Source organism: Limulus polyphemus, unplaced genomic scaffold (genome assembly GCF_000517525.1).
Source record: "Limulus polyphemus unplaced genomic scaffold, Limulus_polyphemus-2.1.2 Scaffold738, whole genome shotgun sequence".
NCBI classification, from domain to species: domain Eukaryota; kingdom Metazoa; phylum Arthropoda; class Merostomata; order Xiphosura; family Limulidae; genus Limulus; species Limulus polyphemus.
In genome coordinates, this window is record NW_013666348.1 from 123,851 (window position 1) to 136,339 (window position 12,489).

At 30.7% G+C, this 12,489-nt stretch overlaps 1 protein-coding gene across 3 annotated transcripts in view; it reads right to left on the reverse strand.

Annotated features, from left to right (window-relative positions):
• Window positions 1–12,413, reverse strand: part of LOC106460268 (cohesin subunit SA-2-like) — a 35,508-nt gene extending 23,095 nt beyond the window's left edge. The window contains exons 1-9 of one of the 3 annotated variants that reach the window (XM_022386944.1): window positions 12,322–12,413; window positions 6,642–6,765; window positions 6,286–6,484; window positions 4,856–5,029; window positions 4,383–4,587; window positions 3,310–3,461; window positions 2,252–2,325; window positions 1,288–1,411; window positions 99–197 (exon numbers count right to left, since the gene is read on the reverse strand). In XM_022386944.1, the coding sequence (XP_022242652.1) occupies window positions 99–197; window positions 1,288–1,411; window positions 2,252–2,325; window positions 3,310–3,461; window positions 4,383–4,587; window positions 4,856–5,029; window positions 6,286–6,484; window positions 6,642–6,724 (1,110 nt within the window). In that variant the 5' untranslated portion in view covers window positions 6,725–6,765; window positions 12,322–12,413. Of the gene's footprint in view, window positions 1–98; window positions 198–1,287; window positions 1,412–2,251; window positions 2,326–3,309; window positions 3,462–4,382; window positions 4,588–4,855; window positions 5,030–6,285; window positions 6,485–6,641; window positions 6,766–7,360; window positions 7,380–12,013; window positions 12,115–12,321 lie in introns of those variants that run through there. The other 2 variants (XM_013919956.2, XM_022386945.1) reach the window with 2 other exon arrangements.
• Between the last annotated feature and the right edge of the window lie 76 nt (window positions 12,414–12,489).

Consider the following 12,489-nt stretch of genomic DNA (forward strand, 5'->3'; position numbering starts at 1 on the left):
TATATATATACATATATATATATATATAAAGGGGCCCAGCCAGCTATAGCTGACCATTAAATCCATTCCTGGTCTGGTAGTAAAAACAGAAGAAATACCTTAAACTTGTTTGTGAACAGCTCCAGTTTAGAAGTAAGCTCTTCTGCTCCGTACATAGGAAGAAGTGCCTGGAGGCATTTCAACCTCACGTCTCCAACCTGAGAACACAAAATAAGTACCGTTAACAACTACTATTTCATTCCTTCCAAAATTAATAAAGCATAAAGTCATTTTTCTGGGATTCAAAAATCAAGGCCCAATTAAAAAGAGCTTTCACTACAGAACAAAATTATATCTTTGTATCAATCATACAAAATTAAATAATTTTTTACTTGTTTCTTGAGTTCAAACTGAACATTCCTTCAGTTCCCTTTAGTTTACACTAAGAAAATACAGACAGAATAAAGCTGGGCAATTAGTGGTGTTCGCTAATCAGTTAATCAACGACCCTTTTAATTAATTAGCACAGTGTTCCTCAAACCATGGTACATACAAGCAAAAAAATAAAGAAGAGATACTATCCTGTAGTTAGTAGCAGTTCAATGACAAAAAAGAAAAAAAAAGGTTAGGCAACAGTGGCAGATAGCCTTGGTAGATTTGCCATAACAAAGAAAGAACACATAAGTTTGGTGGCAATATTTTGATAGTTGGAATAACCAAACAGTAATTTCCAGAAACCCTAAATTTGATCAGTTCATTTAACTGTAATTTTCGAGTAATCGGTTAGTTTATGTTATCACAGGTAATCACTTATACTGATTATATTCTCAGCTCTAAACAGAAAAGCACACAGATTGTTTATATTGAATATTTATGCAAAGCTACACACAGGCTGTCTGCACTAACCATCCCTACTTTTGAGCTGACAGACTAGAAGGAAAATAGTGAGTCAACTTCGACCACACTCGCTGGTGGACTACTGCAAATAATGCATCTACGGCCTCAAAGTGTGAAGCAAAATCTGGTAGTAACATAATGTGAACAATAGAACCCCAGATCCACAATCCAGAATATTAGCTACTTGAACACACGTGGCACAAAATCAAATAGATAAAACTGTGTGTAAAGTATAAAGGTCTTAATTTATCTTCCATTATTAAGTTCTTTCTTTAGTCTCACACATGTCAGAGAAATAAAAACACAAATTTAAATTCGTAATTCCTTATATAAAACCTGTAAGTTAATAGTTTCTATTTTAAGAAAAATTAATTTTTGAGCTAAACACAGAACGACACAACACCGATTCACCTTATCATGGAGGTTCCACCCTACATACTTTAGGTAGCTGTCATCTAAGAAGTGGGAGTGGAATTTTTTCATCCATTGGCCAATCTCATACATACAAATAGCCCTAATTTCAGGTAATGTATCCCTACGGAAAAAATAATAATTAAAGTTTGCATTTGTTAAATTATAGACAAAAATATAAGAAAAATATATTAATAAAACCTAGAATAATTCATTAACTTACAATTAAATAAAAAACAGAGAGAGAGAGAGGAACAGTAACCACACAAAATCAACAAACATAAAAACCAACATATAGGTCTTAAAGTTGTTCATTCAAAGATCTAATTTTTTGGTTTATTCAACAAACTACCATATTACACAGTAATTTATCAATTTTTAATTATTTTCATAGTTCACCTTAGACCACTGGAATAGTTGTTCCTAAAATCATTTTCACTTCTCACCCCTGTCAAAATTCTTCACCATCTTATTCACACGTATTAAGTTCTTAATTTTTTTCAGCAACATGTAGTTTTTGTTAGTTACATTAATATTATACCTAGAAATGAAACTTACAGAATGATGCATTTCATGAGACTGGGTGTGTTGGGAGTGGGATATGGTTGTAATACAATAAAGCTAATAAAAAGTTAAGAAAATGCATCAAAACAAAACGGTGCCATGAAATTCATGTTGTAATTAAAAATCTCGTTCAGACAATATTTGTAACGTGATAATTAAAAACTTTATTTCAGCTGACGAAATTATGTTTGTAACAGCCGACTAATTAATGGCGTTAAATTGGTTGTAAGTGCAAAGAGTTGTACACGTATCACTTATTCCTTATTAAATATTAGTGTAGTTTAAATTCATTTTACAAGGGTGACTTCCAGTACTTAAATATATGTATATATCACTTTACAGTGTATATAAACAAAACATTAAGACTAACACACATAAACAAGCCTTAAAGCAGATTTACCTGTAGCGATGGACAAAGACGCTCTTGAACATGTAGGTCAGCATGTTTTTTATTTCTTCCATATTCTCTTCCAGCTACAAAAAATTTAAATCATTTGATCTGGATTAAAAAAATTAAAATTATCAAAATATAATCATTTAAAAAAAAGAAATTTATGTGAATACAACTTTACAATTAAAATAGTATCAAATTGCTTCTTAATGTATAGTGTGTGTGTGTGTGTGTTGTTTTTTATAGCAAAGCCACATAGGGCTATCTGCTGTGTTCACATACAAATTTGCAAGTGCAAGTTTTATACACCCCAATTCCATGACACTTTTTTTACCATTACCAAAAGAACGATTGACTCACAAAAACGTATACTGCAAAAATATCTATCCAAATGCCGTGATTGTACATTTTACTTGAATCTTGCAACAAAACTGTAACCTGGTTAATGATAAAAATATCAATACTAAATGATAACTGTCAACTAATAATTATTTCTGAACTACTACACCAAAAATAAAAGTGTTAAAAACTCAATGGCTTTCAACAGGGTAAAGACAGAAATCTGAATTACTTAGATTTCAATTTAGCCTTCATTATTATAATAAATCAGTGTGACATCACTGATAGGTATATAAAACAATCCTTCAGCTTTGAAAGAAACAAAAAACAGTTCAAATTTACTACAGATGCTCGAGTAGCAGCCTTAGAATGTTTGCTTCTTTCACAAGCAACATGCAAACTTTGACTTACTCATTTGCAACATAAGGGTCTTGGTGCAAGCCATGATTTTCCAGGATAATATTAGCTCTGAGTGATAAGCGATCTTTGAAATTCCATATTAAAAACTTTAAAAAGATTTATTTTCAGCCTTACCAGTTTTCATAAAACATTACATAGAGAAAATAACAACAATTACTGCTGTGTTAAGATTTTGGATCATCAAATTTTCATACATAGTTTTGATTGGGAGAAAAAATTACTGGTAAATATTTACTATGAGAATTAATCTATTCAGCAAAAAAAACAAAGACCAAAGTAACAATGTTTTCGCAAGATAACACATTTACCTCTTGGCGTTTAGTCATCAACATTTCTAGACGTTCTGTTGCTCGTTTATCTCTATTCTTTTGACGCTCAGATTCATACTGTCTCTGAGTGTTGTCTAGATTGATGCTGAGGTTTAAAGCAACATCCACCAAAGCTGTCATTAACTTCATGGCTGTTTAACATCATACAAAATCAGTAGTCTGAACATTAGTAAAAAATATTTCTCCTGAGGCTCTATGGTGTTAGAGTATAAGAGTAAAAGTAGCTTATAAAAAAGTATATGCGGAAATGTATAAAAATTTAAGATCCCATATTAGGATTAGCAAACTGGAACAACAATAACTTTTAAGTAGGCTTAGTAACACTTTTCAGGCCTAAAAAAAACATAAATATCAGCTGGAAAGACTTCCACCTGGAATATTGGATGCCTCTAATACACAGCTCAAAAAATGTCAATTACATTACAAAATATGGTAATTAAAATTTCAACTTGCATAAAGTTTGTCAATAAACTATAACTAACTTTCAATTTTTATAAGTTCAATCTTTAATGAAGAGCAAGTATAGTTTTATAAATAAACTTCATATACAGTTTTATTCTAAGAAATACAATTGTATATTGCTCATTCAATTTCTCATGCCAAGATTTATGACATCAGCTGCACATTAAATTAGAAGAGCATGAAAAATTCTTTTTACATTTTATGCTAAATAAAACTACTATGTATAATTTTTCAAGTTAGTTGTGTTAAACGTTTTACTAAATTAGCATGTTTGACTGTAAATCAATTTATGGTTTACTGATTTTGTAAAAATTGCTGTCGGTATTAGTTTAGCCATGAATCTATGACTGTCAAAAAAAACTTTCAAAATACACAAAATTTTATAGATTTTTTTCATAACTAACATTAAAAAAAAGCTATAGTCTTGCTATTATAAATTGGCTGAATCATAAGTCTACTTTGTGATAAAAAAGAAAAACAGGAACTTTAATCATAAAAATCTGTCAACTAAACAAATTCCTTGTAATGAAATATATATATATACATCATTGATATCGGTATTAAATCCAAAACTAATTCTGTTCTTATACCTGCCAAGGTTGCAGTATGGCGAAAAGCTCGGACTTGCGAGTCTGATAGACCAGTCAGGAGAGAAATCACATTGTCCATGAGATACTGATCATAAATAATGCTGTATTGGCACTGCCTTACGAGCACTTGTACAAATTCACAAAAATTGGAACGAAATTTCTTCCAGGGTGGGCCTGACATGATGAGAGGATAATCCCCACTTTCCTGTAAAGATTATCAGAAAAATGTATTATTATCAAACTAAACAAAAATAAAAGCTACACAATCAGTATATCTGACATAAATTAAGGTTTGTTTTTTCTACTCTGATTCCAACTGTTATGGAATTATGGTCCAAACTTGTTTTCTATGATAGAAAAAGAACAAAAAAACACATTCTCCATACACAATGTATCTTACACTTCATTCACGTATGAATATACCTTTTAGTTACGATAACTTACAAACAGAATATCCATAAAAGCAGCTCTACCTCATCAAATTCTTCAGTCATCTTCCGAATTATCTGGGCATGTTCTAAACCTGCCTGCATTTGTGGAGTGATCCGACCTCTGCATCCAGCACATTCAACCAAAAACTGCATCAAGTCAAGTAGGGCAGTATCTCGGTCTTGTTTATACGATTCTATCCAGTCATCTACCACACACTAAAAGTACACAATCCCCTGGATTTTTAAATCATAATCCTTGTATGCAGTTTTCACCAATACACCTTATAATTTATCTCTTAATTACTTGTTAGACAGATAAAATAAACCTGAATAGATATCTCTCTTTGATAATCATTTATAGTAAAAAAACTGCATTTAATAATCAATAATTACCTTTCCAATTGTAAATCATCATACACGCAAGTGTTTTTGGTGGAAATCAGAAATCCAAAAAATAACTCAAATAAAGCTAGAAAGTTGCCCGGGATATTACTTTCAAGCAATAATGTAAGTATTAGAATAATAATACTTATTCTAATAAACTTCTCCTATTACATCCTGTGATGTATCTTAAAATGAAAAGAAAACATCTTACATGGTAATACAAAGTTTGAAACTTTTTTTTTTCGCTCAGGTGCTGTGAAAATTATTTAGAATAAACTAATTGCAAGAAAATTAAACAAATTCAGATAACATAAAATTGGATATATCATCAAAGTAAATAATTAAATATGACAATTGCCCCATTTTCAATGGTGAAGTAAGTGTAAAGAACTTTGAAACAGCTGAATTTCTGTCACTCAGAAATTGATTAAATAATATAAGTACTCAAATTAATAATTCTTTTTCCTTCAACATCCACAAGGAGGGGGGAGACTACCCTTGGAGCTCACTAGGGATCAAGCTTACAGTTTTTATGAGCTGTTTCAAGCCCTATAAAAAGTTATAGAGAGAACCCCGATTGTCTAAACCAAACATATCATTATCAAGTGGATCATGAAAAAGAGTTTTCTTGTGGACATAAAACACATTACTTGGTGACTTGCACCACTAAATAGAAAATTCTATATGCACAAATAATTATTACAGTTAACATACAAAATACTTGATGAAAACTTTTGAAAGGACATTTAAAAACTATCACAGAAACTTTTTACCGGGAGATTTAAATTTCTACTCCAAATGAGGGAGCAGAATTTCAATCATATTACTTTTTTTTTTAGGAATTTCAGAAAAAGTTAAAAACTTCCCCTTGGAAGTCAATTTACAATCAGAAAAAAAACTGACAGCACCCACTAGTCCAGAACAAATAAATAAAACAAAACTGAAAACTAATCATCAAAATATTTTTGGAACATTTACATGAAACATCAATCCAAGGACAGATTTAGTCTCCTACAAAAAAACTTGAACAAGGGCTAAAGACTGTTTATATAAACAGAGTTGTAAAGCCAGTGTAAAAAAAATATCACCTGTAAAGAACTTCTTCCTTGCTTCACTATTTCAAAGAGACTGTTAACATCTTCTCCTGGAATTTCCACTTGACCTCCACGTCTCTTTCCTGAATCCTTTGGACGACCTCTACCACGACCTTCTATTTTTCTCTTCTTTCCTCGAGTTGAAAAAGAAGGTTCTTCCACTTGAAAGTCATTGATATCATCCACGGTATTACTGTAATAGATAAAAGGAAGATTACTCTTATATATTAAAACTTGGCTATAATTTGTTTTATCCTCAAGCTTTAAAAAAATACCATAGAAGGAAACTGATCACTTTCATTTCAGTTCAGCTGAAAATTCTAAAGTAATAAAATGTTCCCACAACTTACGGAATATCAGGAAAAAAGTCATCAGCATCAACTGCTGGTTCCACCCTTTCTTCTTCTACTTGTCTGGTGCGTTTGCGTGCCATGTTTAGTTTAAATGAAGTACTTTATATATAATAAAACCAACCTAGAAAATAGAAAGAGAGAACTTGACAGCTGATAATGCAAAATATGCATTAATTCTGAAACGTAAACACAACACACATTCCATTGGACTTTTTCTTAATTATCGAATAGATGGATGTGGTATGTAATGGGTACATCAAGTGGAATAAAAGAGAAAGTAAAATATGATATATTTAAAAACAAACATAATATCTCACAGAAGTTGTAAATATATTCATAAGAGAATTGTTGAGAGAAATGGATGAATATTTTTATCTCCGAGGAAGATAAATTTCCAATACTTATAGATTTAGATTATGATGTTTTTCTCTAAAGGACAAGTATTACTTTGCTATTATTAAAGTTTATACTAGTTATTTTAACATATCGCAGTTAGATTGGTTAGGACTGGACACTCGAGTTCTATTTTTGCAGGTACAACTGGGCCTAATTTACTACAACATTAGCTTACTGTTGTTTTCAGGTAGTAGTGCCACGTTACAGGATGCTAAAGTTATTAAAATTACACTGAAATTATCACAAATATTAGCTTACTAAGAGGTAGAAATTATTTATCTTAAGAGTTCAAAGTATTGTCTCTATTATTTGGTACCTACTTGATATGTAATAAACTGTAAACTATTCAAAACTCAAAAACAGCTGAGATGGGATAGAAAAATATATTTAAAAACAACATTGCTAACGTGGCATCATCAGGTATTCAACACTTAAGTACGCTTAATTGGTGACGTCAACCATATAACCTTGAACTAGCATAAGTATAAACGTAGTCCTCGTGTATAATTTATTAAAGGCTTGTATTCTTTTATTAAAATGGCTTCTTTTATCTTACATTTATTAATATTAGGTTCTCGACAAATAATTTTAAAATGTTCTGCACCTTTAAAATGTTGGTAGACTTGTAACAGAGCATGTCCATGCTATTATAATACTTAAATTTATACCAGTCTCCCCTATATAGATAATATTACAGCCCTATAAACTACTTCATTCTCGATAGTAGTCAGTTTACTTCTACTTTTAAATATTATTCATTTTTTTTCCTGATAAAGATACAAATTTTCCCACAACTGGAAGCTCATATATATCCTTTATATTTCTTTCCTAAGTCTTTATATCGTATTTAATAGGCCAGGTATATATAAGAAATTACATAATAAACCAAATTATCTGAATGATTTATTTCTTTTTTTTTCTATCAACTTGTCAGTTCTTAAGTGAAGACGAATGATTATCCTATTAGTGTGATTAACAAAAGTTATATGGTTGACATCACCAAGTAGGTGTACTTAAGTGTTGTGTACAATTGTGCTGAATACCTAATGATACCGTGTTTACAGTGGCAAGACGTTGTTTTTTATATGACATAATTTATCTATCCCATTTTACCTTTTTTGAATTTTAAATTTTGTAAAGTGTGGGATACCTCTAACATTTATATTTAAACTGTAAACTACTTAAATTAACAATTAGTTATGTTTATCTGTAACTTATAAGACAGTGTATATCACAGCTACTAGTAATTAATAGTATTAATTAATAGGGGATTTTAGTGTGAGATTAATTGCATAACTTTAGTTAAATATACAATTATAGGGTGGGTATGTTGGTAATAGAGATTAGTAAAGATTCAATATGTTTATAGTTGCTTAGGGATAAGTGGAGTGGAAATTACGGGATATAACAAGTGCCAGGACTGAGTTATGTCTGAGATTTGTGGACTTGATTGTGATCAGAAAGATACAGTATACAACACTTAACAGTGTTTGTTACTTAAGGATAAATAAAATATACCTTTGGTAAAGATTCAATATGTTTATGGTTGCTTAGGGATAAGTGGAGTGGAAATTACGGGATATAACAAGTGCCAGGACTGAGTTATGTCTGAGATTTGTGGACTTGATTGTGATCAGAAAGTTACAGTACACAACACTTAACAGAGTTTGTTACTTAAGGATAAATAAAATATACCTTTGGGAAAACTGTGCTTTTAAAGAGAGAGAAAACAGCAGGTCATAAGCAGAAATTGATGAAGTAAAACAGAAAATGGATAGAGGTAAAGGATACTTTAAGCAAGGGCAAGAATGAAAATTCAGGATTTACAAGGTTGCATAGTAGTAAAAAAAAATTGTGTATAGAGATACGTTTATTTAGCATTCAGGAACTAGACTCTAACAGATTTGGATCTCTGGTTACTTGCAATAAGAAATGAGATGATCAACAAGTTTACATACTGAAGGATTTTAATCCTGCTGTTGCTAGGATTTTATGTTCTGTCTAAAGAAATATTGAATACAAATCTAAAGTGGTTATAATTTCATTGTTTAGATGTCAGGCCACATCTGGAGTATTGTTTTCAGTTTTGGGCTAGTTACCTTACAGACGTCACTGAACTGTTGAAGAAGGTTCAGAGGAGGGCTACTAGAATGATACCTGGGATGGAAAGGTTGATGCATGAGGACAGGTTAAGATCTCCAAACTTTTCTATCAGGTATAAAGGATCTGATTGAGGTGTTTAAGATTGTTAAAGGAATTAATAGTGTTGAAGCATATTCCTTTTCTCATACTTATTGTTGAAAATGGTAAAACTAGAGTTCATAAATATAAATTTTAGCAAGGTAGGATTCATCTTCAGCCGAGAGAGCTTTATTTTTCAAACAGGGTAGCTGGCCTTCAGAAGTGGTGGAAGCAGCCAATTTAAGGGAATTTAAAGGAAGAATTGATAGATAGATAGAAGTGGCTTTGAATTTACATATATGTATATATATAGTTTAGTGAAGGGAACATACTAGATGGATGAGCAGGTTCTCTTTTGTCCTTACATGTTATTTTATATTAGTGGCATTTTTTTGATTTCTGTACTGCATTTTGAATTTGAAAAAAAAAAATTCTGAGACCGCACTCATAACAAAAATTGGGTTTAGTATTTGACAAGAATTTCAAATGAGCGAGTAAAAAGGTTTGAGAAAAAAAAAGATTTTAGATGCAAGTACAAATTTTATGTATATTTTTTATTTATTGTTACAAAAGTAACTGAAATGTGCTAGGATGATATGGGGGTTGAAATCATCAGGATAGATTAAGTCCTCTTAGGAAAAGAATGGTAAGAAGTAATCTTACTGAAGTTTAAAAGATTATCTTGGACATTGCTTCCCAAACTTCAGTCATTTGCATAACATCTTCACGATTTTTGCCATATCTCCGTACCACCTGTATTATTATTTACATTTTACTTAATATTTGTCTTTAGATCGACTCACTTTTTTATTTAAAGACATTTATTTTAAAAGGAAATTTCATAACACTAAGATAAATGGAAAACCAATATCGCTTACCATAATATTTATTTCAAAACATTATTTTTCTCATCTCAAAATGATATTGTTATAACAAAGTGTACTAGTTGATCTGCACACCCTCTGAATAATAGCCGATGTTTAATTGTCGGCAGATAATGCAATAACCGTGTTGAAATGTATTTTTTCTTAGAATTTTTTTTCTAGTACACATTACAATAAATATATATAACTATTAAAATAAAAAAGTTATCTGTGTACCACCAGAGGTACACGTACTACACTTTGGGAAACACTGATATAGGGGATTGATTTCTTTGTGCTGTATACTGAGAATAACAGAAGATTACACATGTTTAAGATTTGGAAAAGATAAACTATACTTCAGTTAAAACAGTTTTATTTTTTCAAACAGAGATTGGTTTATGGTACGAGTTACCAGCTGCAGTAATAGAGACCAGCATTTTACAGCAATTTAAAAAAGGATTCAGTGATTTCCTAAAAAATAATGGGTGGGTGTTTAAGGGCAGCAAAGATGTCTACTTAACCATATCAAAATACAAATACATATAATATTACTGTACAAAAACTGGACCATGTCTGTCAGTCTGCTAGCATATTGCCTAACAGTGCATCCATCTGTCAGTCCAGATGTTCCTTAAAGTACAAGGTTTTTGTAGGGGTAAGCGAGGGGCAACAACAAAAATATTCCCCATCAAGAGATTGATACTTAATTTTAATTATTTTTTCAATGCACTGCTTGCAATTAAAGTGGGTTACTACATTTCTATAAATTAATTGGGTGGGAGTAATCAGCCAAGATACATGAAAGGCCTTGGACATTAAGTATGGAAACCACCCGTGTTAGGGTATCACCTTAAAACATATTCAAAGCTCCAAATCCTTAAATTTATTAATGAAAGACATGTTTCTTGAAATGTCTTTCAACTGACACAAAAATGGTTTAAATAGCTACAACACTAGGATTTATATGGTGAAGTAGCACAGGTTCCCAAAACTCAGATGTTAATGCAAAAACATTTCTTGAGGCTAAATCATAACAGAAAATAGAATGAAAAACTTAGGGAATAAATGATCAACAGGAAACATAAAAAATAAAATAAAAGCAGTAAACTGAAATAAACTTACATTTTTGCAAATTCAAACTAATTTGTGAAGCACATTGACAGACATCTGTAAATGGAACTAGTATAACATATTTTAGGCCAAATGCAGAATGCTTAGGTGAGCCAATGAAATGTTGTTATGGTTTAGGTCCTGTAATTTGTTGTTATTGAAATCTATATATAAGTAAATTTATATATAAGTGTGTATGTGTGTGTTTTATAGAAAGCCACATCGGGATATCTGCTGTGTCCACCCAGGAGAAACCGAACCCCTGATTTTAGTGTTGTAAATCTGTGGACTTATCATTGTCCCAGTAAGAGTAAGATAAATACATATTTGCCTTTTTTCTTCAATTCCTTTTTAAGTTTTTTCAGAACTAAAAAAATGTAATTCTTGAGTGCTCAACAACACTAATATTTTTTGTGACTTCTAATGTACTGAAATATACCTTGTGCATCATCAAACATTAAAAACTTTGTTTTCTTTAGTATATACTATTTAATTTGAAATAAAAATACCAACTCTTACATCTATGTAAACATTGAGCTACAAAACTTACTTAATAAACGATAATATATATGCACGTATATCCTCAAAAACAACCATTGCAGTTGGTGTTTTTGGTGATATAATTTCTAAATTAATAATATTACTAATATTAGTATTAATACTATTACTAATAGTAATACTAGTTATACTACAGTCTATAGTATATCGTTTTTCATTAACCCAAGTTTTGATTAATGTGCTAAAATTAAGCGTGGATTATCTTAAGCTTAAATCTTGAACTACAATTACTATTTTACTAAGTGGATTTGGCAATACCTTTTATACCATTGGCAATAATAAACACACAAGTTACAGTATTATAATTTGTAGTACACATGCATTAGTCGTTAGGCCTACTACTATTAACAACAGCAGTAAGTTCCAGTAATAAGACCTATTAGTATTACTATCAACAGCACATAAATTATGAAAAGAAAAAAGGTCGAAAGAATAAAGTCCATATTTTCTTATCTATAACCGTTTTATTACTCAAATTACTCGATCATTTTGTCACACTTATAAGTATTCCAATATTCAGTAAAAATAATTAATTCATACTTAAATTCCGAGTTACGATAACTTACGTTAAATTCGCTGTTCAACGCGCCATGAACCAACATCAATATTTAGAAGATTTGGCGCGAAAGTATTAAATTATTTTTAAAACTACTTTTCTTTTATCGTTGTTTTTTACCGTCAACAACTTTCGTTTAGCTTAAGTACCATAACAATTAATTTATATATATATATAT